At 46.4% G+C, this 26,457-nt stretch overlaps 1 protein-coding gene across 1 annotated transcript in view; it reads left to right on the forward strand.

The window, feature by feature from the left end:
• PPM1H (protein phosphatase, Mg2+/Mn2+ dependent, 1H) overlaps positions 1 to 26,457 on the forward strand; it is a gene marked incomplete at its 5' end in the record, with an annotated part of 306,969 nt that overhangs the window by 220,190 nt on the left and 60,322 nt on the right. Inside the window, one exon of the mRNA XM_010841630.1 lies at positions 6,140 to 6,258. Within this exon, the coding sequence (XP_010839932.1) occupies positions 6,140 to 6,258 (119 nt within the window). The remainder of the gene's footprint in view (positions 1 to 6,139; positions 6,259 to 26,457) is intronic.

Here is a 26,457-nt window from a genome sequence, read left to right on the forward strand (position 1 = left end):
GATTATAAATGCCATAGATCTTAGTTTTATCTTTTTCTAATGTTTGAAAGCTATGTTGTCTTACTTTATAAAGTAATAGTCACTGAAAGGTGACTGTGTAAAGCAGGTCAGAATGTTCTGTATTCATTCCTCTAGCAAATACTTAAGAGTCTTTACTGTGGTCAGTACTATGCTGGGCACTAGAGTGTAGCTGAGGTTTTAAAAATAATGAACATATTCAAGTGTATCTGGTTTTACTTGCGTCACCATGCAGATGTTTCTAACATACATAAATCCAAATAGCGCCATCAAAGAGAAAAAGCTAAAATATATTCAGCCTAGCAGATAAATAAGGAATGTGTAGGAGAGTGTCGAGAATTTTCATTTTGCAGGTGGACCTGTGACCCTAATGTGTGCTTGCTTTCATCTTGGATGTTGATCCCATTAGAGTCCACGTTTCTAATACACCAGCATCCTTAGCTGAGCCTGGGGAAGGGGCAGTCAACATGCATATGTTTATGAGTGGTCCGGGTATGAGCCATGGAGTTAAAAACATGCCAGAATTGTCCATGAATTCTACAAGTTTGGAGTCAGAAAAATCATTGGATTTTATTGCTGAAAGGAACCTGACACATCAGAGCTCCCACGTTTTGCAGACTCTAAACTGTGTCTGTGTAGTGCTTACATGTATTATGAGTTAAGTCACTTTTGAGGCTCAAGATTCTAGAATGCTGACTTGGGCAATGGTTCCAGCAGGGCAGGCCAGCACTAGTGAAGTAACACTAACCAGTCTATGTTGCTTGGACGCTGGGCAGGTCCTAAAGAAGTTTCTGAGTTCCCAAGTTGCTGGGCCACTCGACTTCTGAGAACAAAATGTCTCTGTGCTGGGCTGTTGGGCTGCAGAGGGCTTCAGCATCGCCTGCATTGGCGCCAGGTGTGTCTACCTGGGGTGGCCCCTTCCAGTGACTCAAATTTTTGGAATATGAAAGGGCTGTAAAACTCCTCTCAATGGTTTTGTCAGACCTAGTTTAAAGCCTGGCTTCTCAAAAAATAAATTTTAGAGTATTTTCAAAATGAAAATAATCCATATCTACTGGTAGACATATTCATGAATATAGGTAAGTTAGAAAGGAAACCATCAGATAATACTTTGTAATATTTTGATGACTTTGAGTGTATGTACATATATAAACATAAGTACATACAAGACCATGTTATGGACTGAAGGTATGTATTCCTCCCCCCACATTCCTGTGTGGAAACCCTCACCCCCAATGTACTCAATTTCGAGATAGGACCTTTACAGAAGTAATTAATAAATGAGGTCGTAAGAGTGGGCCCTGATTTAATAGGGTTAGTTTCCTGATGAGAAGAGATGCCAGCGTGCTCGATTTCTCTCTCCCCATGTGAGCATGGAGGAAAGCTCGTGAGGTTCAGGAAGAAGGCGGCAGTGTGCAAGCCAGGAAGAGAGTCCTCACCAGGCAGCAAATATGCTGGCATCTTGATCTTAGATTTCCCAGACTCCAGTCTGTGAGAAATAATTTTTTGCTGCTTTAGATCCCTGTCTGGTATTTTGATATGACAACCTGATAGACTATGCAGACTTTGATGAGTATTGCCTGACAAGGTATACCAATGAGCATTTTCCTCAGAAAACAACGGGTATATGTCCCATTATATTGTAGCATCTCATTTTTCATTTGTCAGCCACCTATTCCACTTGTACTTAATTCTTGAGTTGTTTCTTTCTTTAACAGCAGTAACTCCATCAGGTCTGACAAATAAAACTGGGGTGAGTATCAAAAGTGCTGCTAAGAGGGAAGCCTACGGTTAGGATGGGAATGGTCATTTTAAAGCATAGTGAAAAGGACTTCCCTGGTGGCTCAGATGGTAAAGAATCTGCCTGCAAGGCAGGAGACCTGGGTTTAATCCCTGGGTTGGGAAGATTCCCTGGAGAGGGGAATGACTACCTACTCCAGTATTCTGGCCTGGAGAATCCATAAACAGAGGAGCCTGGTGGGCTACATGGGGTCACAAAAAGTTGGATGCAACTGAGCAACTAACACTTTCACTTTCAAAAATATGCCAGGGGGCGGGATATGTCCTCAGTACGTGTGGAATACACATGCATTCTATGATGGGCATGGCTGTAACAGAAAATGTGCCACATAACATGTGGAATGTGCTGTGGCGATTAGCCAGAGGAAGAAAAATGATCACAGAGAAACCCAAGGGTGTGGCATTGTATCGGTGGGGGTTGAATACCACAGTAATTCCTCAGAGACAAAATACCTTTTCTCTCTTACCTTCGGACATACCTGAAGTTTACAGTTGATTGTTGCTATCAGCCTGGTGTTCAGCATGACATGGACGTCATCTTCCGGGCATAAGCAGACATCAGTAGATCAGGATTGAAGTTCAGAACAGGAGCTCACTCAGCAACTTGGAGGAAAACCCCACAGACTAACGGGAAGCGCTGCTGTCCCTTCGGAGGTACCAGTCCAGCAGGGGGACTTAGGGAGGAGTGACCAGCCTTGCTCAGCCGCATCCCCCAAGTGGACGTCAGAAGAAAGCAAACTCTGGAGGATGACAAAGCCAGCTTCAGAACTCCGCACCCCTGCCTCTGAGGCTTGTAGTGCTTCTACAAGTTGTTAAACCCAAAGGGCCCCTGAAATATAGCTGGCTCTTGTGGGGAAATCATGAACACAGGGTAATTTAGAACTGGAAAATGATGAGTGCCATCAGATCCTAAATGCGAAAATGTTTTGGAACAACCTTAACAGATACTCTTCATTTACATATTCCTTCCTTAAATATGCAAAATGTGTGTTAGTTGCTCAGTCATGTCGGACTCTGCTATCCCCATGGACTGTAACCCACCAGGCTCCTCTGTCCACAGGATTTCTCAGGTGGGAATGTTGAAGTGGATTGCCATTTCCTTCTCCAGGGGATCTTCATGACCCAGGAATCAAACCCACGTCTCCTGCGTTGTAGGAGGATTCTTTGCTGTGTAAGCCACCAGGGAAGCCTGCAAAACAGTGATAGATAATAGTTTTGCCTACATTGAAAGGAGCTCTTTAAAAATAATAAATTAAAAAATTGAAGTGATTAGAAAGTATTACGCCTAGTGTAAAATTGGCAGCTTTTCCCCCCTGCCTTAGAGGTAACTAATGGCACATCTAATAAGAAGCATCTTAGAATTGATGAACTACAATAGCCACTTGTTATAACAGGAGAAGCAGGTGGCTTGTTGAGACCCTGAAAGTCTCTGCATGTGAAGGGACAACGGATGTCACAGGTGACCAAGGGTTCAAGGTCCCTCTGAGCCTGCCCATCCCCAGAGGGAGAGGCATGGTGGCCCCTGTCAGTAGTAGCTACCCTGCAGACTTCTGATAAAGTGCCCAGGCAAACATTCCAACGGTAAAGGCACGAGGGTACAGAATGTACTTAGTCATGGCTTTTGGATCATAGCCTGTTTGTTATGGTGTGTGTGTGTGTGTGTGTGATGTACCTGTATTTATACACATGTATACTCACTTATGCGTACATGTATGTTAAAGGGTTTTGTTGTTGTTTAGTTACTAAGTCGTGTCCACTCTTTGCAACCCTATGGTTGTAGGGGTTGTAGCCTTCCAGGCTCCTCTATCCTCCACGGTCTCTCAGAGTTTGATAGATCTGTATATCTATGACATGATATACATAAGTTTCTATACATGCACTCTCACAGACACATATTGTTTGACAGCCTGCTTTTTATAAACGTATGTTTGCTCTTTCTGTGTAATTACATATTCTCTCTGACACCTTTGTATGTGATCCCACAGAATCCTTTTGTATGGATTTGTACTACTTTAATCACTCGTGTTATTAAACGATTTCTTCTTGCTATTTGAAGAACATTGTTGTGACCCAGCTGTGTGCAGATCTGTAATTTTTTTATTAACCAGATCCTCACGTGTGCCTATTTGTGGTTCAGACTTGGCATGGCAACAGGCCTGTTGTTGCCTGTTCACTGTTTTTTGTTAATGTGTGTGCAGGTTAAAGGACAAACATACGGGTTAGGATGGAGGTTATGGGTTTGATGTTAAGCTCAAACCCTAGAATCACCCATTCCTGGCTGATAACCTTAGGCTAGGTGTCTTAACCTCTCTGGACCTTAGTTTCCTCATTTGTGAATTGAGTCTATGACATCTGCTTCATAGCATTACTAAGGTAATAACATAAGGTGTTAAGTGCCTGACGTGTAGCAACCCCTAGGTCAGTGTTACTCCGGCTTAGAAGGCAAGGGGATAGACAGAAACACCATGCTGATATAGTCCCAAAATTTTGAGAGATGACAGAGGATATATGACAGACGGTGCTGTTCACTGACTACTAATGCCTTTGGTCCTTAGTTTTCATGGGTCGACCCAAATAATGGAGAGGAATAAAATTGTATCTACTGTGTAGATACAGCTGCCATCAAGGATGCGATTTCTGCAGTTGCCCAGAGTCTGCACTTGGCTTAATGCTCCACTGTCACCATCTTGAAATTTTTAACTTTGACTAGTGGCTCCGTATTTTCCTTTTGCAATGGGCCCCACAGATCAGGTCCTGCCCTAAGATTGTTAGGGGTGTGAACTGAGAGCTCACAAAATACTACAGAAGACTTGACAGCCATTAGATGGATAAATTATTTTTTTGTTATAAACAGAGACCATCATGATCAGTGCACTTTAGATGTCATTTCATTATTCAAATAGTATGAGATAAATCTGCAATTAGTCTCAATGTGCAAGTAAAGAAACTGAGGCCCAAGCAGTTAAGTCACCCAGGAAAACCACTGAGCTTATAAATGCAGAACTTGGATTCGAATCCAGAGCCCACCCCACTGACCTGTGCTGTGAATTTTAGTTCCCTTCTTCCTTTCCAAGGAAGCTTTCTGTAAAACCCAGTGTTTTAGTGTCCTTGATACTCAGAGGCAGCACAAGTCTCATTCCCAGCAGAGGTTTCAAAGCCCCTCCCCTCTTCTCACCCCCATCCTGCCCCTCCTTTCCCCATGCCTGCTCAGCATCCCTGGCTCAGAGTTCTGTTGGCTGGTCCAATCTGACCAGCCTGGGGACAGTTCAGCTTGGCTTCCTCTGACTCCTAGTACACTTGGCTTCTAATGGCTAGCATCCAACAGAGACCTCTGAACCACCATGAGACTCAGTGGAAGATAGGTTGGTGTCAGGTCCTGGGAAAGAGGCCGCGGGAGATGTCTGTTTCCAGCAGACCAAGGACATGGCCATCTGTCCTGTGGCAGGGAGCCCTGGCTCCCCTGCAGTGCCAGGCCGTGCTCTGCTCTGCTCACTCTTTTCTCTGCCAGAGAAAGAGAGAGCCATTCCAGTACACCACTAACAAGCAGGTATATGGCTTGGTACAGGGCAGATCCAGGCCAGGTCTGCTTACGATGTGTAGACTCCAAGCAGGGAAGTTCATACTTGAGCATTTCGTCTCTTGGATAACTGGATTTGAATTTGGAGTGTGACAATGAGACTGTTTGTTGTTTCACAGCAATTCCCTAAGTGGCTGTTTGCTCAAGACTTGTGTAGTGTGAACAGAGATTTGGGGGAGGGGAAGAAGCCATCTGCTCTGGAACAGTCTTCCAATTACATGATCAAATTACTGCAGAGCAAAATGGAGGGAGTCCAACAGAAAGTTCCTGTCTGGTGCATGCAGCCCCAGCCATCTCTCTCAGGCCATTGTGTTCACATGGAGACCCACACGCAGCTTTCAGAGCCAAGGCCGTGATAACTAGGAACATGCGCAGGAGGCAAGCAGAGAAAGCCAAGGAGGAGAGAGTCAGGGTGAGCTTTCCTGACGTCCAACCAAGTGAAACCATCTTGAATTTGAATTATAAAGTGAACCTTTTTCTTGCTTTAGAGATACATTTCTCTGATTACAATTAATTTATCATCTCACATGAAAAAGTCATGTCTTTTTATAAATTACATTCGTGATTTTTATTTGTTGATATTGTATTCAGGTTCTTAAATCTGTTTATCTCCCTAAAAATTTGAGAACCCTCTTCTAACTTCATAAATGTGGCCTGTGTCAATTTGCGAAACATCCTTGGGTCTTATTTTTTCCTCTAAATATGTGGTTTTTATTCTTCTTCTTCTTCTCTTTTTGCTATTAGGCATTCATGCAGCCTCACTTGCTGGGAAATGAGTTCACACATTTGGAGTTTCCAAGGAGAGTACAGAGGAAGGAACTTGGAAAGAAGATGCTCTACAGGGATTTTAATATGACAGGCTGGTAAGAACATGCCTCCCTCTGCCTGGGCACTGCTGCAGTGTCCGTGAAGGCAGCATCGCCGCCATGAAAAGTCAGTTCTGCAGTTTGGATCAGGAGGTGCAGGCGGAGCCCTGGGCTGGTGGGGAAGGAAAAGGGTCTACACCCGCTTCTGCTGCTCTCAGATCTGGGTGTTGGTTTGCTTCTCTGCTCTCTGAGGCCCTCCCTAAGGATACTAGACCCATCAAGCTGATGTTATCCCCCACTTCACACAGAGCAGGAATTTGGGGGCTTTTAAAACACATTAAACTTGGTTTTTTTAGGTCACAGTTACTTAATGGGGCTCAAAGGAATGAGCCAAAGCTCTATTTGGCCAGACCAGCTTGGATTTGAATCATAACTCTGACCTTTCAGAATAGGCAGAGTTGGATAAACTACTTAACCCCTATGAGTTCAGTTTCTCATGAATAAAATGAAAAGAATACTCTCTGAAGGGTGGGTGTAAGGACCAGCGGTAATGAGCTGTTATTATTTCACCACATTTCACCACAAAAGAGCTCTTGGCAACGGGCGTCTTATTCTCCAAACACACATACCTATATAAGGCCCCCAAACCATTTCTGTGGGTCAGTAGTTAACATTGACTAAGACCTCATCTGTTTATTCCAACTGAAAATAGATATGATGATAAAGTACTGAAACTTCATAAGGTTGGTGTAAGGACGAAGAGAGGGGACAGTGCCTGGCACCAAGGAGCGTAGGGGAAGGTTTGCTCTAAGACCCTGTGATCCTGACCAGGGAGCCCCTCGCCAGTCTGGAGGACAGCAGAATGAGACAGCGGCCTCTCTCCTTGCCACGCCCCCAACACAGGCTACAAAGTAGATTTCATTATCTCTTCTTGTTTGACCAAAATAGCTGTAACAGATGGTCACAGCCCAAATTCCCATAGGGATGACTTTTAGGCTGAAAATCCACTCCAAGGGTATGTACTGTCTTAAAGGAATAGTCGAGCTACCCAGCCAGGATCAGAGGCTATCCTGAGGCATGTCCAGTTGTCCTTTGTCATCCAAAGAGATCCTCACCAGTATCCACCCTTCTTCTAGAGCAGGGTCAGCAAATTGCAGTCCGAGAACCAAATTCCAACGCCCCGTCCCCCCCACAACCACCTCTTCTAGTAAATAACTTTGAAAAGTATAGTCACATTCTTTTGTTTATGTTTGAGCTGTCACTTCATGCGACAACAGAGCATTTGAGTGGTTGCAGCAGGGCTTTAAAAATACTTACTCCTGCTCTAAAACATGATTGGGTTTATCAGAAAGGGTTTACCACATTTGCTGCTCTGAGCTCTGAAGTTTTGTTGCTCCAGAATGGGTTTCCTTGCAAATGCATTTTTATTCAGTCAGCAGAATCAGCACTCCTTACAGAAAAGTTTCAGGTGAGGGTTCATGTAATTCAGAAAACCGTAGAGGCTTGGTTTGGTCTGGTCTTTGTAGAATTTGGAAAGGTGGACTGAAAACCATTCCAGTTTAGGAACCCACGTGGTTATAAACACATAAACAAAAAGAGCAAAGCTAACAGACAGCAAGGAAAATGGCCAAAATGGGGGGAGGGTGTGGCTGTAGGAAGTCAGGCTGAGATGGTACCGGGAGAGCATAATTGAGAATGTGGGAAGCCAGACAGAGAAATTGAGGTTTACTGTGAGACCCTGCTGGTTACACTTTTGTGTTGCTGAGGAGAATGAAATGATAAAAAGCAATGCTTTAGGAAGGTTATTATATAGTAAGAGGGAGAATGACCAGGAGAGAAAGCAGATTCAGATATCTAGAGAAAAATTATCATAGAAATATGGATATGAGATCTCCAGAGCCAAATAGAGGGATGGAAGCAGAAAGCAGAGAAGGCAAGGAAATAAACAAGAAACTAGATGGTTTTGGTCAAGGGATAAATGTAAGGGGTAAGTCATCAGTTACTCTAATTATAGTGGTCTGTCAGCCCCCAGAGGGGCAGCCCAGTGCCTCATCCTGTGCCTGACATGTAGTTGACAGGCTGTGATTATTGGATGAAAGGTGTGATTGACAGAAGTTGATGGGGGTGGCGGACACACAGATGGTTGATGGGAAGGGTAGGAATGAGAAGCCAGCACACAAGCCATGTTGAGCTTGAGGCAAGGCTGTTTGTATTTTCTTTCTATGCCAAAAAGGCAAATTAGATCTCAGCAGTCACAACAAACTTGGTAAACAAATGGCTAAAGATTACCCCTTTTTACAGTTTTTTTTTAAATGTAGATAAGTTCAGGATTAGATTACATCCAGCTTTATGCACACACACAGTTACTCGCTTTTGCTCTCTATCTAACATACAGGCACACACATGCATTAGCAGGGTCTTAAGCAAGTGAACAGTCCATAAATGGGCTGTATTTAACTGTGCAGAACTCCACAGAAGGTACCGAATAACCGAGGAGCCAAGACTGAGAATGGCTTCAGTCAGATGTGATTTGCTCATTTGTTTCAGCAAAGCTCCCTACATGGCTGTTGGCTCACAACTTGGGCTACAAGCAGAGATTGATGTACATCTTTGTTTATTTCCTATCTGTTGTTACTTAGGATTTGAAAATGACACTTATGGGAAAGGAGAGATCTATCTTTGTTGGAAGAAGTTGGGAAGTTTAAAACCAATTTAGACCCCTGCCTATGTAAACTCCTTTTGCCCACCTCCCAGCTTTAATGAGTTCTTTTAAAAAATGTTTTTTTACCTCTAACGGAAAACCTCAAGCCTAGCAGTTATTTTTTCAGGACTTAAGAAACATAGACTCCCAGTTTCCTATTTTTCTGAGTTGTCTATTAGAAAGAGAAAGGCTGGCAAATGAATTAAACAGAAAGAGACAAGGATCTGCAGCCTCTTTTTCCATGAAAGCCCCAAATTACTGCCAAGGTGTTGGGATTGGTTGAAGGTGGACTGGTGGGTGTTGGGAATGCATCATGCTCAAGGAGACAGGTAAGTCCTCACCCCAGCCCTCCTTTATGTTTCTTGGCTTCAGAATTAGTCTTGGCCTGTGAACTTGTAAACCTTTCTAACAAGTAAGGGTTCATCCATTGCCAAGCTGTTGAAACTTTGTAGCAAAGACCTAGTTGTGGAAATGTTTATCTGCCTGCTTGTCCCTACTGGTCATGGGGCTGGCTGACAGTGAGGGAGACAGCTAAGGGCCAGGCACCGACTGTGATGAGACCTTTACACACTTCCTATGAACTCGGTGCATTTTACAGATGAGGAAACTGAGGCACATGGGCCAAGTTGCTCAAGGTCATAACAACTCGTAAGGGGAAAAGCCAGTCTGTGAACCAAGGTGACCTCACTTCAGGGGTACACTGTTCAGTCTGGTGCTAAACTGTCAAATGCCCAAAGAGGAGTCCTCCTCCTCATTCCCATTTTGCAGCTGAGCAAATTGAGGCTCAGAGGGATTAAGTGGCTTACACTTACTTAAGTGGCCACGAATGCAAAAATGTCAGAATAAACCCAGGCTTCTGATTCTTAGCCTGGGGCTCTTTCTGATACAATCAGAATCAACTTTTCTTCAGAGTGAGATTAGACATGATTATTCAGTTTTGAGCTGCGGTGGAAGTTTAAGCAGGGGACCTCCATCTACTAGGATCAGTGTCTCCTTGCCAGCCCTTTAGAGGACAAGAGGATGAAATAAAACATTTCAGGAGCTGCCGAGGTAGTCATTTTTCCAGTTCTCAATCTGACCCAATGGACTGTTGGCCAAATTAAACTGTGATGCTTCACACTCGTCACTAAAAGTCTGTGTGTGGTTTGGGGGTGGTGATGATGGGGATGATCCCCAAAGCACCAGATTTCCTTTACTTAGGAAAATTGACTGCTCTCATTAGAGGAGCATCCTGCCAGCTTTCTGTGGTGTGTCTGCAGCCGGGAGGAAGTGTGGGAGAGGATGTCAGCTCCGGGAAGCCTGCTCTCATAATTAAGGATGAGTCTGTTGCCTCGTGATGGGGATTCTTTCTCTCCCACCCTCGTGCTTTCTCGGAGACTATGGAGCTTGGCAGGCCCAGATTGTATAGAGGACAAAAGGTTATTGTCACCCAGACCTTCCTAATGAAATCTGTCTCGTCCCTGGCTCCCCCACCTCCTTTCTGCTCAGATAGTTTGCACAGGGGTTTGATTTACGAAGGCTTTTTTTTTCTTCTCTCTCTCTTTTTTAAAAATTATTTTATAAATAGGTCAAGTTTGGTTTCTTTTGTTTTTTGTGTTTTTTTTACTATGGTGGGTGGGTCTTTGTTGGTGTGCAGGCTTCCCATGGCGGTGGCTTCTCTTGTGGAGCACTGGCTCTGGGACATGCAGGCTTCGGTAGTTGCAGCTCCCAGGCTCTAGAGCCCAGACTCAGTGGTTGTGGCACACACACGTAGTTACTCTGTGGCATGGGGGATCTTCCCGGACCAGGGATCGAACCCGTGTCTCCTGCGTTGGCAGGCAGATTCTTTACCTCTGAGCCACCAGGGAAGCCCCACAAAGGCGTTTGCTAACAGCACTCTGGATGCTGAGTCAGTCCCTGACATGTCCCAGCTCTCACCTTCTGTGCTGGATGTCCTCGGTCCTGGTGCCAGAACCTTGGCCTTGGACTTGGTACGAGCCGTGTCCCTCCTCCCCAGCCCTTTGTGTGGAGCTGCTGTCTGTTGCACGATGCTCACTAGCTGGCATTGTGAGCCCAGCGTCCTGACCCACTCCCCTCTGAGCCATCTCAGGCTGTTATTTGCTGGCAAGCATCTGTGTTCCCGAGTTAAAACAACAGTTTCTCACAGCTGGCTTTGTGGCACCAAGTGCCCGCTGCTGTGACCGCGGGTGATTTCGCTTTCTCGTGTAGGATCTGTGTTCTTTGTGCTCTGTGTCTGGCCGCATGGGGTGACGAGCAAGGCTGGGCCCCCACACACACACCCCAGAGCACACGGGAGGGGGCCATAGCTTCACCCCTGGCTTTGGGCCAGACTCTCCAGCAGCTGTTCCTGGGCTGATGGGATTTGTTGAGAGCGAGGGCCAAAGAGGACAAGTCCATCGTGTGAATGCAAGATTGCTTCCAGATGGTTCTGGTTAACAGTAAAGTACACCAAAATTCTTTCTTTAAGCAAAGCCGTTTTAACGTTTATAATGGTCTTATTTCAGGGACCAGTAACATGAGATGGCATGGCTTACTTAGGAAAGAGAGTGCTGCTTGGGCACTCACTCTGCCAAGGTTCTGGGGCCCTGGGCAAATCCCGAGCCTGGGGTCTCTTGTTTATAAAATGCTTCCTGTGCCCTTCTCTGCCAGCCTCCAGTGGGGGTGGGCTTTGCGCTGCTTTTCCGAGCTTCTGAAAAAGACGGACTCCATTAGGGAAATTCCAGTGATGGTAACCTTTCATTTCTGTCTCTTGCAGCCCTTAACTCTTTTGTGATTCTGACTTGATGACGCATCAGGGGAATTGTTCCCTCCTCTATTTCCCTTGAAACTGAGAGCTGATAAATCAGAGGCTTTCCCCTGGGAACAGAGTGCCGTCCACCGCCATTTTCTTCTCTCAGCACTCACGGCCTTTATGAAGGCAAAGGGAAACTTTTCTGTTCCGTGTCCTCCCGGCAGAGTGGCCACTAGCCCCCGGGGACCATTTCAGTCTAAATTAGTTAAAATTAATTAAAAGTAAACACTGGTTTCCCACGTCACAGCAGCCTCATCTCAGTTGTTCAGTGGCCACGTGTGGCTCGTGGCTACTGAAGTGGACGTGACAGATATAGAACATTTCCATCATCACATAAAGTCTTAGCAGATGGCACTGCAGTCTCGGTAATGTAAGGGTTTAACTGGGGTGGAGGGCAATGCCGGGAGCTGTCTATAATTGAACAACCCAGTAGCAAGGAGTTAAAAAGACAGCTGAGCCAAGATGGGGAGAGCAGAATGTTGTGGCCATGTTCTGTGGCTTCTGACCCTGCTGCTGCTGGACTCCAAGTCCAGAAGTGGGAGACGGGCTTCCCTCTACTTTTCAGACCTTCGGGGGCAAAGGTTATTGTGTTTAGACATGTCTGGTCTGCAGCCATCCCTCACTGGCAAGCCTGCTGACCATTCCTTCTGCCCTGGTCAGTAACACACCTCCTTCCTCCAGCCCCTGTCCGCCACCTCCTAGACTCTGCCAGCCGTTGGCACTTTTATTCATCTTGTTTTTTTCTTTCACCTCTTGGAGAATATTTCAGACCCCAAGGATCAGGTTGAAAAGCAGCTTCACTTGCAACCCTTTTCCTTTCTGGTTGAGGTTGACATTTATTCTCAGTGTGCAGCCTGGAGCCCAGCTCTGGGTTAAGCGCTGCAACCCCCCAGCATTGGGCTTCTTACCAACCATCCAAATGTCTTCTGGAGAGAAACTCACCAGAGGCAGCCCCCAGCGTGGTGTAGAGCTGCTGGGTCAAGTTTCACAAATAGTTTCGTTTCTTCCATCTTCTTCTTTATTGCTCTTTTCAGTGCCCTCTGACGGTACATTCAAGCAGGCTGACAGGGAAGGGGATAAGCAGATTGAGAAACGCCACAGAATGCTTTATGAAGGCAGCTCCAGAGCTGTACCCACGTTTTAATATAAATTGATTTATTGAACCAAGCACAGAAGCGCTGTTACAGAAACCCCAGGCTATGTCCTCCCGAGGACCACCTAAAAAACAGCCCCAACTGACACTCCTCATTAGCTTTTCCACTGATCCCCAGGCAGTTTTTAAAGGGACAGTGTCCCTCCTTTGGGCTGAATTTATATGTTGGCCATGCCTGTGGGTCTAATTAGCTCAGCATTATTAGTCCTGCTCAGAAAGCCTGCATTTTCTAGCAGCTTGACTTTTGAGTTTTCAAGAGTAATTGGAAAATTCAAACCCCGTCCTCCTCCTCTTCTTGATTTTAATCACCTTTAACCCAGTCTTTGGAAATTTACCTGCAGAAGTCCCTGACTCCCGTGGTTGAGGTGCGTGCAGTCCCTTCGTGGTGCAAATCCTGACGTTACTGTGGGGCCATCGACTTCACCAAGGAGGCTTTTTATACTCACCAGAGAAATAGCACATTTTAATTTTATAATCACTTCACGAGAAAGCAGGCCATTCCTGAGTTAAACCTGGGATTCATTTCCTCCCAGCCACTTGTATTTTCATAATTTAATGATTATGGGCCACCTTGGCTGCAGTCTGATGGTGAAAAGCAATCTGGAAATCGGAGTTAATGGAGAGAGGAGGGGTTTGGATGGCATCTCAGAGAATTTTAACCCCAAATCTTGGGAGATTGTAGTAGATTGGGGGTTGGCCAGGACAGGGATCAGGTCCCTAAGAAGTCCCCATGTTCCCAGTTCGGTGGGACCCGGGCTGAAGGCAGAACGGGTCAACCCATGTGAAGAGGGGCCACTCCCGTGGTCCCCGGGCTGCGATGATGAATAGATATTTTCGAGGTGCATGTTCTGCATTTTTTCAAGGTTTGCAGCTCTGGCTGCAGGAGCAGCAGGGAGTAAAGCCAACCCTGCTGTGTGCAGCACATCTCCCGACAGTGATAAATGACCTCTTGCTCCCTGCCCTCCTCCCGCCGCTCTGCCCGTGAGGCCAGTGGAGGCTGAGAGATCTTTACAAATGGTTGGGAACTGAGACAGACCGGCACGGTCAGCCCACGGGGAGGAGAAAGAAAAAAGATGCCCAGCCAGCCTGCCCCGCAGTGATCGTCCACTGACTCTTTACACACTCACAGCCTCTCTCTCTGCTTTGCTGATAGGTATAAATGTCTTGTTCCTGAAGTGGTCAAACCACTTCCAAGCGTTTTTCCCCCTCAGACCCTGTGAACAGTCGCACACTTATCTGTACTCCTTCATTTATCCCCAAGCATCAGGTCTCTACCACTTCTCCCCCAGTGAGTGCTGTTTGCAGGCACACAGTACATGTGAGGGGGTGACTTAGCTCCAAGTCATCTGGGGGAAGTTTGAGGATGTCAAGTGCTTGCCTGCATCCCTGTGAAAATAGGTGTCCTGTTAGCCGAGGAACCCCGGGGCACACTTATTTCTGTATTCGACAAACCTTTATTGTACATCTGCAGCATGTTAGACATTGAGTCGTAGTTAAGAACAAGAGATGTGGAGCCAGACTGCCTGGCTGGGATAGTGCCCAGGTGTGGCTGGGACAAAGCACGTCACCTCTGTCTTCCTCAGGTTCCACATATGTACGTGGGGCTAACGGCAGAACCTAATAATCGGATGGTATGACTTGGTCAGTGCATTGAACCAAGCTGGCATTTAGTAACTGTTGTCTGTGTCTGGTAATATAATCATTAGATGTGATGGAAGCTGGAAGGATCAGCAAGATCTGATCCTTGCCGTGGATTATACAGCCTAATAATGTGTGTTGAGATGCTCGTTTCCCAATTGTAACGAGAGGCTAGAAACTGAAAGGAAAAAAGAAGGCAGTTTAGAGAAGCAGGAGACTGAAGGGGTGCTGGCCGCTTCCATGGGGCAGGTCTGTCCCACAGCCACTGTGCCAGCTTATCTGTGAGAAGAGTTAAGTATGCTAGGAAGCCCCTCTGTCCCTGGAAGCTGCCACGTAGTGATTATTTTATTTGTTGGTGGGGGTGGCGGGGTTGTGTTTTTTGTTTGTTTGTTTTAAATCTACCCATGGACTTTCCATCCACCCCTGTGCTGGACTTACTGAGGCACCACTGCAGTTCTTCTGAGCCACAGCCCAGAAGCTGGGTCTCCAAGCCCCTCACTGGCCGAAGCATGTCCTCACGTAGGAAGGATCTTATCAGCTAAGACAGTGCTCACGTCATAGAGGTGGTCAGCTAGCCCAGAGACCAGCTTCCTAGAAATTGATTGAACAATACCATTTTCCCTATAAATCTATTTTTAAAATCTCAAGAGTCAGAGAGGTAGATCAGTTGGAATTTGTGGATGAATGACTAAAGCAGGCCAAAATATAGGGCTTTTAAAAAGGGGGGGTTGAAGAAAAAAGGCCCTGTGGCTATAGAAGAAGGACCAGTGGTTTTGGGGAACTGAGATTGGGATTGGGGAAGACTCAGTGGGGAAGGTCGTGGTTGAACCAAAGATCTGAAACAGCAGAGGTTTCGGAGGGTTGAGAGAAGGATACGCTGAGCAGAGTGTGTAGCTCAAGTGGAAGCCCAGAGACATGAAAGTAAGTTGTGTGTTCTGGGAATGTGGAAGCTGGAGGTCATATTCAAAATATTTTGACAGCATGGAGGACTAGACTCCATCTGGGTCCTAGAATTAATGCCTAGAATGTGCCAGGCATTAATTCTTTCCTTACCACATCATAGGGATTCCAGGGGAGAATCCAGCAGATGGGGGTAGTTGCAGACTTGTGACAGTCATTATTTGCAGGCCAGCACAGGGGTGTATCAGTGTTTTCACCCTGCGTACACACTTGCTGGTACACGTCAGCTAGATAGTATTCCTGATGGTGCGTGCATGCTGAGTGGCTCAGTCGTGTCCGACTCTTTGTGACCCTATGCACTGCAGCCCACTAGGCTTGTTGGTGCATGGGATTCTCCAGGCAAGAATACTAGAGTGGGTTGTCGTGCCCTCCTCCAGGGGACCCTCCCTACCCAAGGAATCGAACCAATGTCTCAGGTCTCCTGCATTAGCAAGTGAGTTCTTTACCAGTAGCACCACCTAAGAAGCCTAATGTAAGTTAGGGCAGCTCTGAATGCCATGCTAAGGATGGCAGTAACTATCATAATTTTATTTTCCCACCCTCCAGAGCTCTACACATGTATAAAGTATGACAATGACACACGGTAGCACAGAAATATAGAGCTGACAGTATATTTAGAAGGACACATGGTCCAATCCTCAGCCTATTTATAAGATCCTGTTTTTAATGAAATTCCAGAGAAGTGAGTACTGTAACACTCCAACACATTTCCAGGTACTTTACAACAGGGAACATTGTCCTATGTCCAACCTACAGACCTTAAGTTATAAAATTTCACTCTTCCCGGAGGAAAGGTTTTTCTTATCCTTGCCACCCTCTCTCTGCCCACTAAGTTTCAGACTAGGAAATCAGTGTTGCTGGTTTCAAGCTGATAATCCCATAAAGGTGCTAATCCACCACGGCTTCAGAGTCAACTGGGGAGCTGGTTTAAACCCCTGCATTCTGGGCTTACCCCAGGAATCCACATAAAAGAGTGAGAAGACCACCATTCCATGCCCCGAAAGACCTCGCTCCACCTTCATGTTCCTCTGACCTTCAGACAAATCAATCCAAGCCTTATTTAGAGCAAGGACAAGGTCCTACATCTGTCCCTCACTGAAGAGCTAAACACATCTGTCTATAAGAACTAGACTTGCTGGTAGCATGTCCACTTTTTATCCTTCACCTTGTTACTCTGGCAGAGGCAATGAGACGCTGCCAATTCTAGGTTCAGATTCCTCTAGGGTTAAATCAGCCTTGTCTGTCCCCCTGGGTAAATCAAATGCTATGCAATGTGCTCAGTAGCTTAAAGGACAGGGCACCATAGCTTCATCTATGTGGAGTGATGAGTTTTAACCATTACTTACTCATTCAGTGAACTGGGTGTTGTGCTGGGCTTTGGGGAAATAAAGAAGACTGAAGCAGTCCCTGACCCCAGGGTGCTTACAGTCAAGTGTAGAACAAACCATACCCAAACTGGCAGAGGAGAGTTTACCCACAGTGAAGCTTTCCACCTAAGGTGGTCAAATATTCCAGAATCCCTGAGGTCCTAGAATCTGGGATTTTTTTTTCAAACCTCTGAAGTGATTCTTGTATATCCTTAAACATTGACCTTGGGCAGCCCTAGACATTTGTACTGTGGATATATGAAAGTGTTAGTCACTCAGTCATATCTGATTCTTTGTAACTGCATAGGCTATAGCTCGCCAGGCCCCTCTGTCCCTCCCTGGGATTCTCCAGACAGGAATACTGGAATGGGTTACCATTCCCTGCTGGGGTATCTTCCTGAACCAGCGATCGAACCTGGGTCTCCTGCATTGCAGGCAGATGCTTTACCATGTGAGCCATCAGGGAAGGCCCCACGGATGTGAGCAGCAGCTCACAGAGATGACTGATGAACAGGCACTGAGCTCACTGGGCTCTCTCTAGCAGCTTGTCCTGTGTATCCTCCTGCTGGTGCTTGGGAACTTCTTTGACCACCTGCATGAACCAAAGACTGTGTTCAGGAGGGGGCTGTGGTTGGGACCTGCTGGGAAAGATAAGGACTGATGAAGCCCTTAGGTGCCAACCGTGGGTCAGAGTTGAGTCGATCCTTTCTTTTTCCTTATTAATACTTGTGCCCGTAACCTGGAGATGGTCCAGGCCCTGGTATGGTATGCATACGTGGGTAAGATCAGGGTGTGGAAATTGCTGGGTTTTCACTCCCGTTCTTCCTGAGTAAGTGGTCCTCCTTCCACAACCTGCCTACTCCTTCTAGGTGGCCTTGCCTCACTCTCGGAAAAACTGGGCATTTAAGTGTAAAGATTTAAGGTCTCTCAATTCCAATCAACAGAACAACTTGAGAGCCAGACCTCAGGTTGAAGCTACTTCTGCAATGACCTTGACTCTCTTCCATTTTGTAAAGGGAAGAAGCAGCCTGAGAAGGCGGTATGTTTAAACTTCCACGCACCTTCCATGAAAACCTGGAAAGGGAGGAGACTTCAAAAACTTTTAAGATCTACTCGGAGCATGAAGATTAGTCGTATTAAACATTCCTGTTGCACATCATGCCATTTAATGGTGTTTACCCACACCCACAGCCCTTCAAGGGCAGGCAGAGAACCATGATTGAGAGCACAGTGCACTTTGCGGCCAGTCTGGCTTAACCTGTGTGGTTTCCTAGCGGTGTGACCTCTGTTTTCTTACTTGTGTAATGGGGTTAATGTTAATATCTGTCTTACAAGGTTGTTCTAAGCATCATATAGGTTTTAGAAATACGAGTGCTGGGACTTCCTTGATGGTCCAGTGGTTAAGACTCCACGCTTCCACTGCAGAGGGCATAGATTCGATCCCTGGCCAAGGAATTATGATCCTCCATGCTGCATGGTGGCCAAAAGTAAATAAGTGCTTTACAAAGTGCTTAGAATGACGTGGTGGTAGTTTAGTCCCTAAGTCGTGTCCAGTTCTTGTGATGCCATGGACTGTAGACTGCCAGGCTCCTCTGCCGTGGGATTCTCCAGGCAAGAATCTGGAGCGGGTTGCCATTTCCTTCTCCAGGGGATCTTCCTGACCCAGGGATATAACCCAGGTCTCCTGCATTGCAGGTAGATTCTTTACCAACTGAGCTATGAGCGAAGCCCAAAGTAGAGTGAAGTGAGTGCATAATAAACATTGGGTATATTAGAATTCTGTAGGTGTTTGGGGTAAGATGATGGCTAAAGCTTTAACAGTTGCTGCCTTTGGAGTCCATCATCTGAAGCAATAGTGAAAGTATTAGCTGTTCAGTCGTGTCTGACTCTGCGACTCTATAATAGCTCTCCAGGCTCATCTGTCCATGGGATTTTCCAGGCAAGACTACTGGAGTGGGTAACCATTCCTTTCTTCAGGAGATCTTCCTGACCCAGGGATCGAACTCAGATCTCCTGCGTTGCAGGCAGATTCTTTACTGTCTGAGCCACTATTGGATAATAAAAAGCAGCAGGGCCACTCTGACTTCAAGAGCCAAGAGTGCTATGTGCCCCGACACACATCACTTCCCCCTAGTAATACCTACCCCCAACCCCCAGGTAATGCTAGCAGCCACAGCCTCAGGCCTGTGCTTCTTACCCTGGGACTTGAGTAATGTGGGAGTTAGCAGAGGATCCCAGAGAGTGTAGTAACCCACAGGATAAGCATCTAATTCCCCGGAAGATTTGGGGGTGGGGAAGATATTTTTGTGTGTTGAAGTAGCTGTTGATTAGGTGTATGCTCTGCTCAGTGTGGTGTTGCCAGTTCAAGGGCACTTGAATGAAAGTATTTCAAGGACGTAGCATAGGCTAGAGGCCGAGTAAGTGCTTCTCCCAGGGACGAGTGTAGGACCTGGTGCTCTGGCTTATAAATATCTGCGTGAAGCTTTGTGAGGCATGGCTGCAGACCAGCACAGAGGAACTGGCCTCTGCAGTAAAACCCTCTTTGTAGCAAACAATTTGCTATTTTCTCCCCACCATTCATGGATATGGGGTCAATTTTGGTTATTTCCTGATTTGTACGTGCTGACTTGGTCTCACACAACTTAAAGGCTAATGTCAATGAAATTCATGTTTGTTTTAGAATGAGTGGTCCCTGAGGAAGCAGAATTCGTTCCATATTTGTGTGCTCATAAAACGAAAATCTCTGATTCATACCTAGGGGAGATCTAAATGTTATTGATTAGAACATGAAGCTCTCCTAGCCAAGTGCTAATGCACACCAAGTGGATACCGAGTCAGAAATAATTTCCAAATCTGATATTTCCTTAAAAGTCATCTGGAATGTTTTATCCTGAAATAAGATTGGTTCAGTTTTGCATGTGTACGTGATTGACTATATTTTCAAAAGGCTGATTCAAAGCATGTTTTTGCACATGAATCCTTTTCCACCACTAACTTTGGGCCCAGGAGTCAAGAGATGATCCTTATTTGATTTAACTCCATATGCCAGCACCTGTGCAAGTGCCTGGTAGCGAGCAGGTGCTCAGTAAATATTCACGAATGAATCAGGTAGACCCATTGCTCTCATATGGTCAAAGCCTGGTGTCCTGGTGTGGAGCTACTAGGAGCCACCATCCAAATTCTATCCACATTTCTAGCTGTGAGTGGGGACCCATTTGGGGGGTTGTGAAATCAATTTGGTATACGGAGATGAGCATTTTAAATTAAGTAGCATATGGAGAAAAGAAAATATCAAAATGGATATCAGATGGCAAAGGTAAGTATTGTTTTTCTGAGGTGTGTTTGGGTATGAGTGCCTACATGCTCAGTAGTGTCTGACTCTCTGCAACCCTGTGGACTGTCGCCCTCCAGGCTCCTCTGTCCATGAAATTTTCCAGGCAAGAATATTGGAGTGGGATGCCATGCCCTTCTCCAGAGGATCTTCCCAATCCAGGGACCAAACCTGTGTCTCTGGCATCTCCTGCATAGGCAGGCAGATTCTTTACCACTGGTGCCACCTGGGAAGCTCATTGGGTGTACACTAGGTTAATAAGATTGATAGGTGTCTTGTAAGTCATAAAGTATGAAACGTCTGCTCTAACCCAGTGCATGCTCCTAGGGAACATGGACCAGTGATATGAAAGCAAGCTCTGTTGCCTCTTGCCATCACCCATAGGACTGACGGTAGGAAGAGGAATGTTTAGGCCAAGAGAGGCATGGTTACCACCCGCAGAACTCTAGGTGGGGCCTGGTTCAGACGTGCTGCTGGAAGGAAGAAGAGAGGCAGACATTTCCCGAGGGCTGTGGGTTGCTGAGTGGGGGTTCCTACTCATGGATGCGAGGGTGGGGGTTACTCAGAGGCAACTACAGTGTCAGGAATAGAGCTTGCACCCCATTACAGGAAAAGTTCTCCTGCAGAGAGGGCTGGAAGCTTCCCCCTTTCATTCATTTCTCTTATCACTGCCAGCCATACCCAAGCTGGGCTGCACTGCACCTGCCAGCTCTCTTCAATTATGTCACCAAATACCAATCACACTCTTACAGTTCAAGCATGCTGTTTGTGCCCGAATCCAGACTGCTGCACTGCATTAGCACCAGCACATCAACTTGCATACAGCTTAGGGCCGGCAGGCTTCAATTAATTTAAACGACAGTCCAAAGACCAAAAGGAGAAAATACGGGAGCATTTGTTGGTGGAGCCTTGACCTCACAGGGGGACTTTCCCAGGAAATCATGTAATCAAGATACCTATTGACAACAACTCTTAGCACAGAAATCCATGAATTCAAGGCATCAAAATATGACCCCATCCCTCAAAACTCAGATTTTACAAATAAGGAAAGACTGCCTATATTGTGGTGAGCCTGTGGCAGAAAGGTTGGTTCTACCTAGAAACATTAAAAAGGATACTCCTAACCCCCAGCCTACCTGCTTGGAGAGGATGATTCTCAGCCTCTTGCTACTCGCCCTGGGGCCCCAAGTGCTACCTCTCAGCCTTCTCCGTGGCTCTGACTTGATCATGACCTCATTAAGTTTGGTTCACATTCATCCTCCCTGACAGGGCAGAGACATTTTTCCAGCATATTAAGATGTCATCCAAAGACACATGTAAGAAATTGAGGGGGAATTTGTTTTTTTATTTTTAACTGGAGGATAATTGCTTTACGGTGTTGTGTGAGTTTCTGCTGCACAACGACGTGAATCAGCTAAAAGTATACACATATCCCCTCCCTCTCGAGCCTCCCACCCCGCCCCCCATCCTGCCCCTGCCGGTCGTCACAGAGCGCCGAGCTGAGCTCCCTGTGCTGCACAGCAGCTGCGCACTAGCCGTCTGTTTACACGTGGTAGCGCATGTATAGCGCTGCTCTCTCAATTCATCCACCCTCTCCTTCCCACCCTGTGGCCGCAAGTCTGTCGTCTACACCTGTGCCTGTTCCTGCCCTGTAAATGGGTTCATCTGTACCATTTTTCTGGATTCCATATATTTGTGTCAATATGCAATATTTCTTCCTCTCTTTCTGGCCGTGGGAAATTTCTTTACTGTGAATCTTTGAAACCAGGGAAAGGGGCCTCTTAAAAGTAGACATTAAAAAAAAAAAACAAAACAGATGAAAGACTTGGACATGACAAAGTAGCAACATCTTGTATTGCCTTAAAGGAAATTCATGGAGCGAGGAGGGAGAGTGGGTCCCCTGCCTCAGGGCCACCTCCAGGAGCAAGATGCGGTTCACTGAGCCCTGTGGTTCGGCCTGGGGCTCGACTCCTTTGGAAATACAGATGGCTGGTAGGAAAAATGAAGCAGGAGGTGATTGCCAATCCCGCTGTGCTTTTTCCAGGAAGGTCTGGGGAGGATGGGTGGGGAGAGAGGCGAGTGGGGAGAGCCTCTGCAGATTCTGTGAATTGCTTCATTGGGGTTCTGCCAAGCTCTTAAAAGCCACGAGGAGCAGTTGGGCTCCAGGCATGTATCTGTTCCTGACCAACCAGGCCTGGGTGATGCTTCATCCTGGGCCTCCTGGGATTCAAGCTTCTATGGAGGTTTGGGTGTGGGAAGACAGAAATGGGAACCAGAGCCTGAGACACTTTGTCTGCTACCATCCTCCACCCAGACCTGCTCAGCCCCTCTGAGATGTGGGTCTGCCTGCCTGGGACTTAGTTTCTGCTCTGGGCAAAATGAGAGTTCCTGGGGCTCTTAACTCTTTCCTTGAAGAGTGCTAAGCTTCTAGCTGAGGAGGGGATGTTCTCCACTTATGATTATTTCAGACCAACCTGAAGCACTCTCTTTAGATTAGCTCTGAGATACCCTTCTGAGTCTCTGCGTTTTCACTGTATGGGGAAACCATAGACCTTTCTGGATAAAGTCACACAGGTGCTGTCCTTCCTGCTTTGGTATCTTTATGCATGGTAAGTCGCTTTAGTCATGTCTGACTCCTTGTGACCCCATGGACTGTAGCCCTCCAGGCTCCTCTGTCCATGGGATTCTCCAGGCAAGAATACTGGAGGGGGTTGCCACGCCCTTCTCCAGGGGATCTTCCTGACCCAGGGATCGAACCTATGTCTGCTGTGTTGGCTGGCGAGTTCTTCAGCACTAGCGCCACCTGCCCCCCTTGGTATCATTAGCAGCAGTAGAAAAAGTATAAATTGGGGCGTGTTGGGGGCTCAGCTGGAAGCAGTATCCTGTGGGGATGTGCTCTATTACTGCCTGTGGGAACAGTCCTCTGTGCTCTGTGTGCACGGTGATGACGGAGGCTCCTACAACCATAAAAGCTACAATTTAAATACCTTATCCTTCTTCACAAAGGACTTTGCCAGACATATTTGCATTATTTATTTGTTTTTTATTGGAATATAATTGCTTTACAGTGTTGTATTGGTTTCTGCTGTACAACACAGTGAATCGGGTATATGTATACATATAACCCCTCCCTTGTGAGCCTCCCTTCTACCCCAACCCACATCCCATCCATCTATAGCATTGCAGAGCAGCGAGTGAGCTCCCTGTGCGATACGGCAGCTTTCCACTAGCTGTCTGTTTTAGTGTATATATGTCAGTGCTCCTGCTCATGTTCAGTCGCTCAGTCGTGTCCAACTCTTTGCCATCCCATGAGATTTTCCTGGCAAGACTACGGAAGTGGGCTGCCATGTCCTCCTCCAACAGATCTTCCTGACACAGGGATGGAACCCATGTCTCCTGCATTGGCAGGTGGATTCTTTACCACCGAGCCACCGGGGAAGCCCATATATGTCAATGCTATTCTTTCAATTCGTCCTGCCCTCCCCTTCAGGCATATTTGCATTTAATCCTTGCAAACTTACATGAAGAAAGGCAGCTGAGGAAGCACACGCAGTGAGATTGCAGGGCTTTCCCTCGTTCACACTGCAAGTCCACGTGAGGACTCAGCGGTGACTTCAGAACCTCTGACTCTACGCCCACAGCGGGCTCTGCCAAGCGAGGAGAATCCAGGAAGAGAGAGTCCCGGGGGAGGAGAGGCGTCCAAGGCCGTGTCCAGAGGTTAGGGAGTGGAAGAATGTGACTCACTGATGTGTGTCACTGGAGCCACAGAGTGCATGGTGGAGATGAGGCCATCCCCGAAGGAAGAGGATCTGTCACAACCCAAAGAAAGGGTCACATTCTTCTTCAATAACTTTGAAGTCCCATGAAGGAAATGAAGACTTAGGGCAACAAGTGGTTTTTCTATCCTTCTTTCTAGTTAAAAGTCATGACTTAGGAGAGAAGAGAGATCGTGGGAAGTGATGTGTGTGGATGGTGCCAAAGCATAAACTTCAGGTTCCTGGCCTGTGGGTTACGAAGTCAGAGGCGGGGGCTCTGGCTGGGAATAGAGGAATCCAGCAAAGATAAGGAAGAACTTTCTACAGTGAGGGACTTGCATTCACCAGTAGATTTAGCCTGAGCGAATAAGGAAGAAGAAAATTGTCTAGGTAACACCATATACCCTGGAGAAGCACTGTAACAAACGCTACTGCTCTGGAGGTTAGGAATTATCAGGAGAAAGTGACAAGCAAGGGGATCATAAATGCCATTTTTTTAAATAATTTTCTGACTATCTATTGATATATATCTGTGATAAAAGGGGACATGGGTTCGATCCCTGCTCCAGAAAGATCCCACATGCCACAGGGCAACTAAGCCCATGTACCACAACTACTGAGCCCATGCGCTGCAGCTACTGAAGCCCACATGCTCTAGAGCCCGTGTCCTGCAACGAGAGAAGCCACCGCAGTGAGAAACCCGCGCACCGCAACTAGAGAGTAGCCCCCACTTGCCACAACTAGAGAAAGCCCGCACACGGAAGCAACAAAAAGCCAGCACAGCAAAAAAAAAAAAAAAAGGAACCTAAAATTTTAATGTAATGGGGTGAACGAAAATCCAAGGCATCACTGATAGAACTCAGCCCTGAAGTTCAGCCCCAGAAGAGCTTACTGTTCAGGAAAGTTAAATGGGGAAGCCAAGTCTATAGCTTATCTTTGGAGGGAAGCTCGTCTGCTAAGGAGAGGGTGGCAGCCTTCATTCATGTATTCAGCTGTGTCACTAGTATCTACTTTACATCCACAATTGTGCCTTCACTATTGTTGAGATGAGGATATTACAGTGAATAAAACAAAGTCCCTGGTGTCATAAAGCTCATGTTCTAGAGGGGGAGGCAGAAGATAGACAAGCAAATTAATAAATAAGGTAGTTTCAGATTGTGCTGTGTAAGTGCCAGGAAGCGGTACATCAGGGATGGGGAGGGGGTAGGGGGGCTGAGGTGGGGGATGGGTGTGAGGGGTGTGGACATCACACTTACAGATGAGTGACCGGACAAGGCACCCTGAGGGCTGCACGGGGGCTGGCTCTGGGAGGATCTGGAGGAAGAATGGCCCAGGAAGGGGAAAGAACGAGGCTTCTTGCTATTAAAGAAACAGCAAGTAAGCTAGTGTTCCGAGCTCCTGGCAGAGCATAGAAGATGTCAGAGCAGTGTCACAGATCAGACTACCGAGGGCCTGCCTCATCGCCACGTTATGTTTCAAAATAATAGAAAGCCACGGGAGAATTTTAAGCTGAGGCATGATGACTGTGGATAAAAAGAGAAATGGTTGTGGAAGACTGGCTTACAGGCCTCTTAGCCAGTCTGAAAATACAAGCAGAGGTTTTTCTGCTAAAAATTCTAGAACGGGTATAGAGACATGAGATGTTCATGCAGGAAGAGTCCTAGAATTGCTGCTCATCGGAAGGGTGAAAAGGCATGAATGTGGCTGCCTGGGGGAATCTTTCGAGTTCAAATGTTCAGAGAATGTGATCTCTGGAGTTCCCATGTTCAGAGCATGTGTCTAAAATACTGACTCCAAGGGCCAACACACAGCTAGGCAAGGCCAGAGCAAGAAAGGATGTGCAAGTGAGTGAGCATGGGCTGGAGCCGGCACCAGTGAGACCCAGAAAGCCACGGAAAACAAGACTGGCTGCCCTTGCTTTGTGAATACATAAAGAATAAGAAAATACATGAGGACAGAGGAAAGCCACTGCCAGGAATAAGTAGTATTCATCGATTTGCTCACTTCATCAAACATCTGTTGGGCATTTATTATACACTGAGCAGTCTTTTAGGTACCAGAAACAAAAATCTCCGTCCTCATAGAACTTAAGTGGGGGAGGGAAGTGCACAGGGAGCAGTAGGAAAAATAAGATAAAGAAGCAAAATACTTAAAATGTTAGGAGGCAGGAAATCCCTGGAGAAAAAGAAAGAGAAAGGAAATGGTAAGTTTGGGGGTGGGGAGTGATTTTTAAAGAAGGTCGTTTCATTACTTGGCTTTTATTTCAAGTTTGATGGGAAAGCCATCAGAGGGTTTGAGTAGGGTAATGACGTTATCTGACATTTCAAAATAATTACTCTGGTTGCTCTGAGAATAGAGGTAAAGGACAAAACTGAACAGTTTTCAACACCTTCACTGCCATCCCTGCAGCCATGGCACCGTCGTCTCTTGCCTAGATTATTGCAGGGAGATCCAACAAGGCAACTGCAGTGTTGCAGGCAGAAGATGGTGTGACATGAATAAACAAAGTGCTCAACTCCTGCTGTGTTTCCTTATTACTAGAGGATCAGAGGGGCTTCCA

The sequence above is a fragment of the Bison bison genome, unplaced genomic scaffold (assembly GCF_000754665.1).
Source record: "Bison bison bison isolate TAMUID 2011002044 unplaced genomic scaffold, Bison_UMD1.0 scf7180017864163, whole genome shotgun sequence".
Taxonomy (NCBI): Eukaryota; Metazoa; Chordata; class Mammalia; order Artiodactyla; family Bovidae; genus Bison; species Bison bison.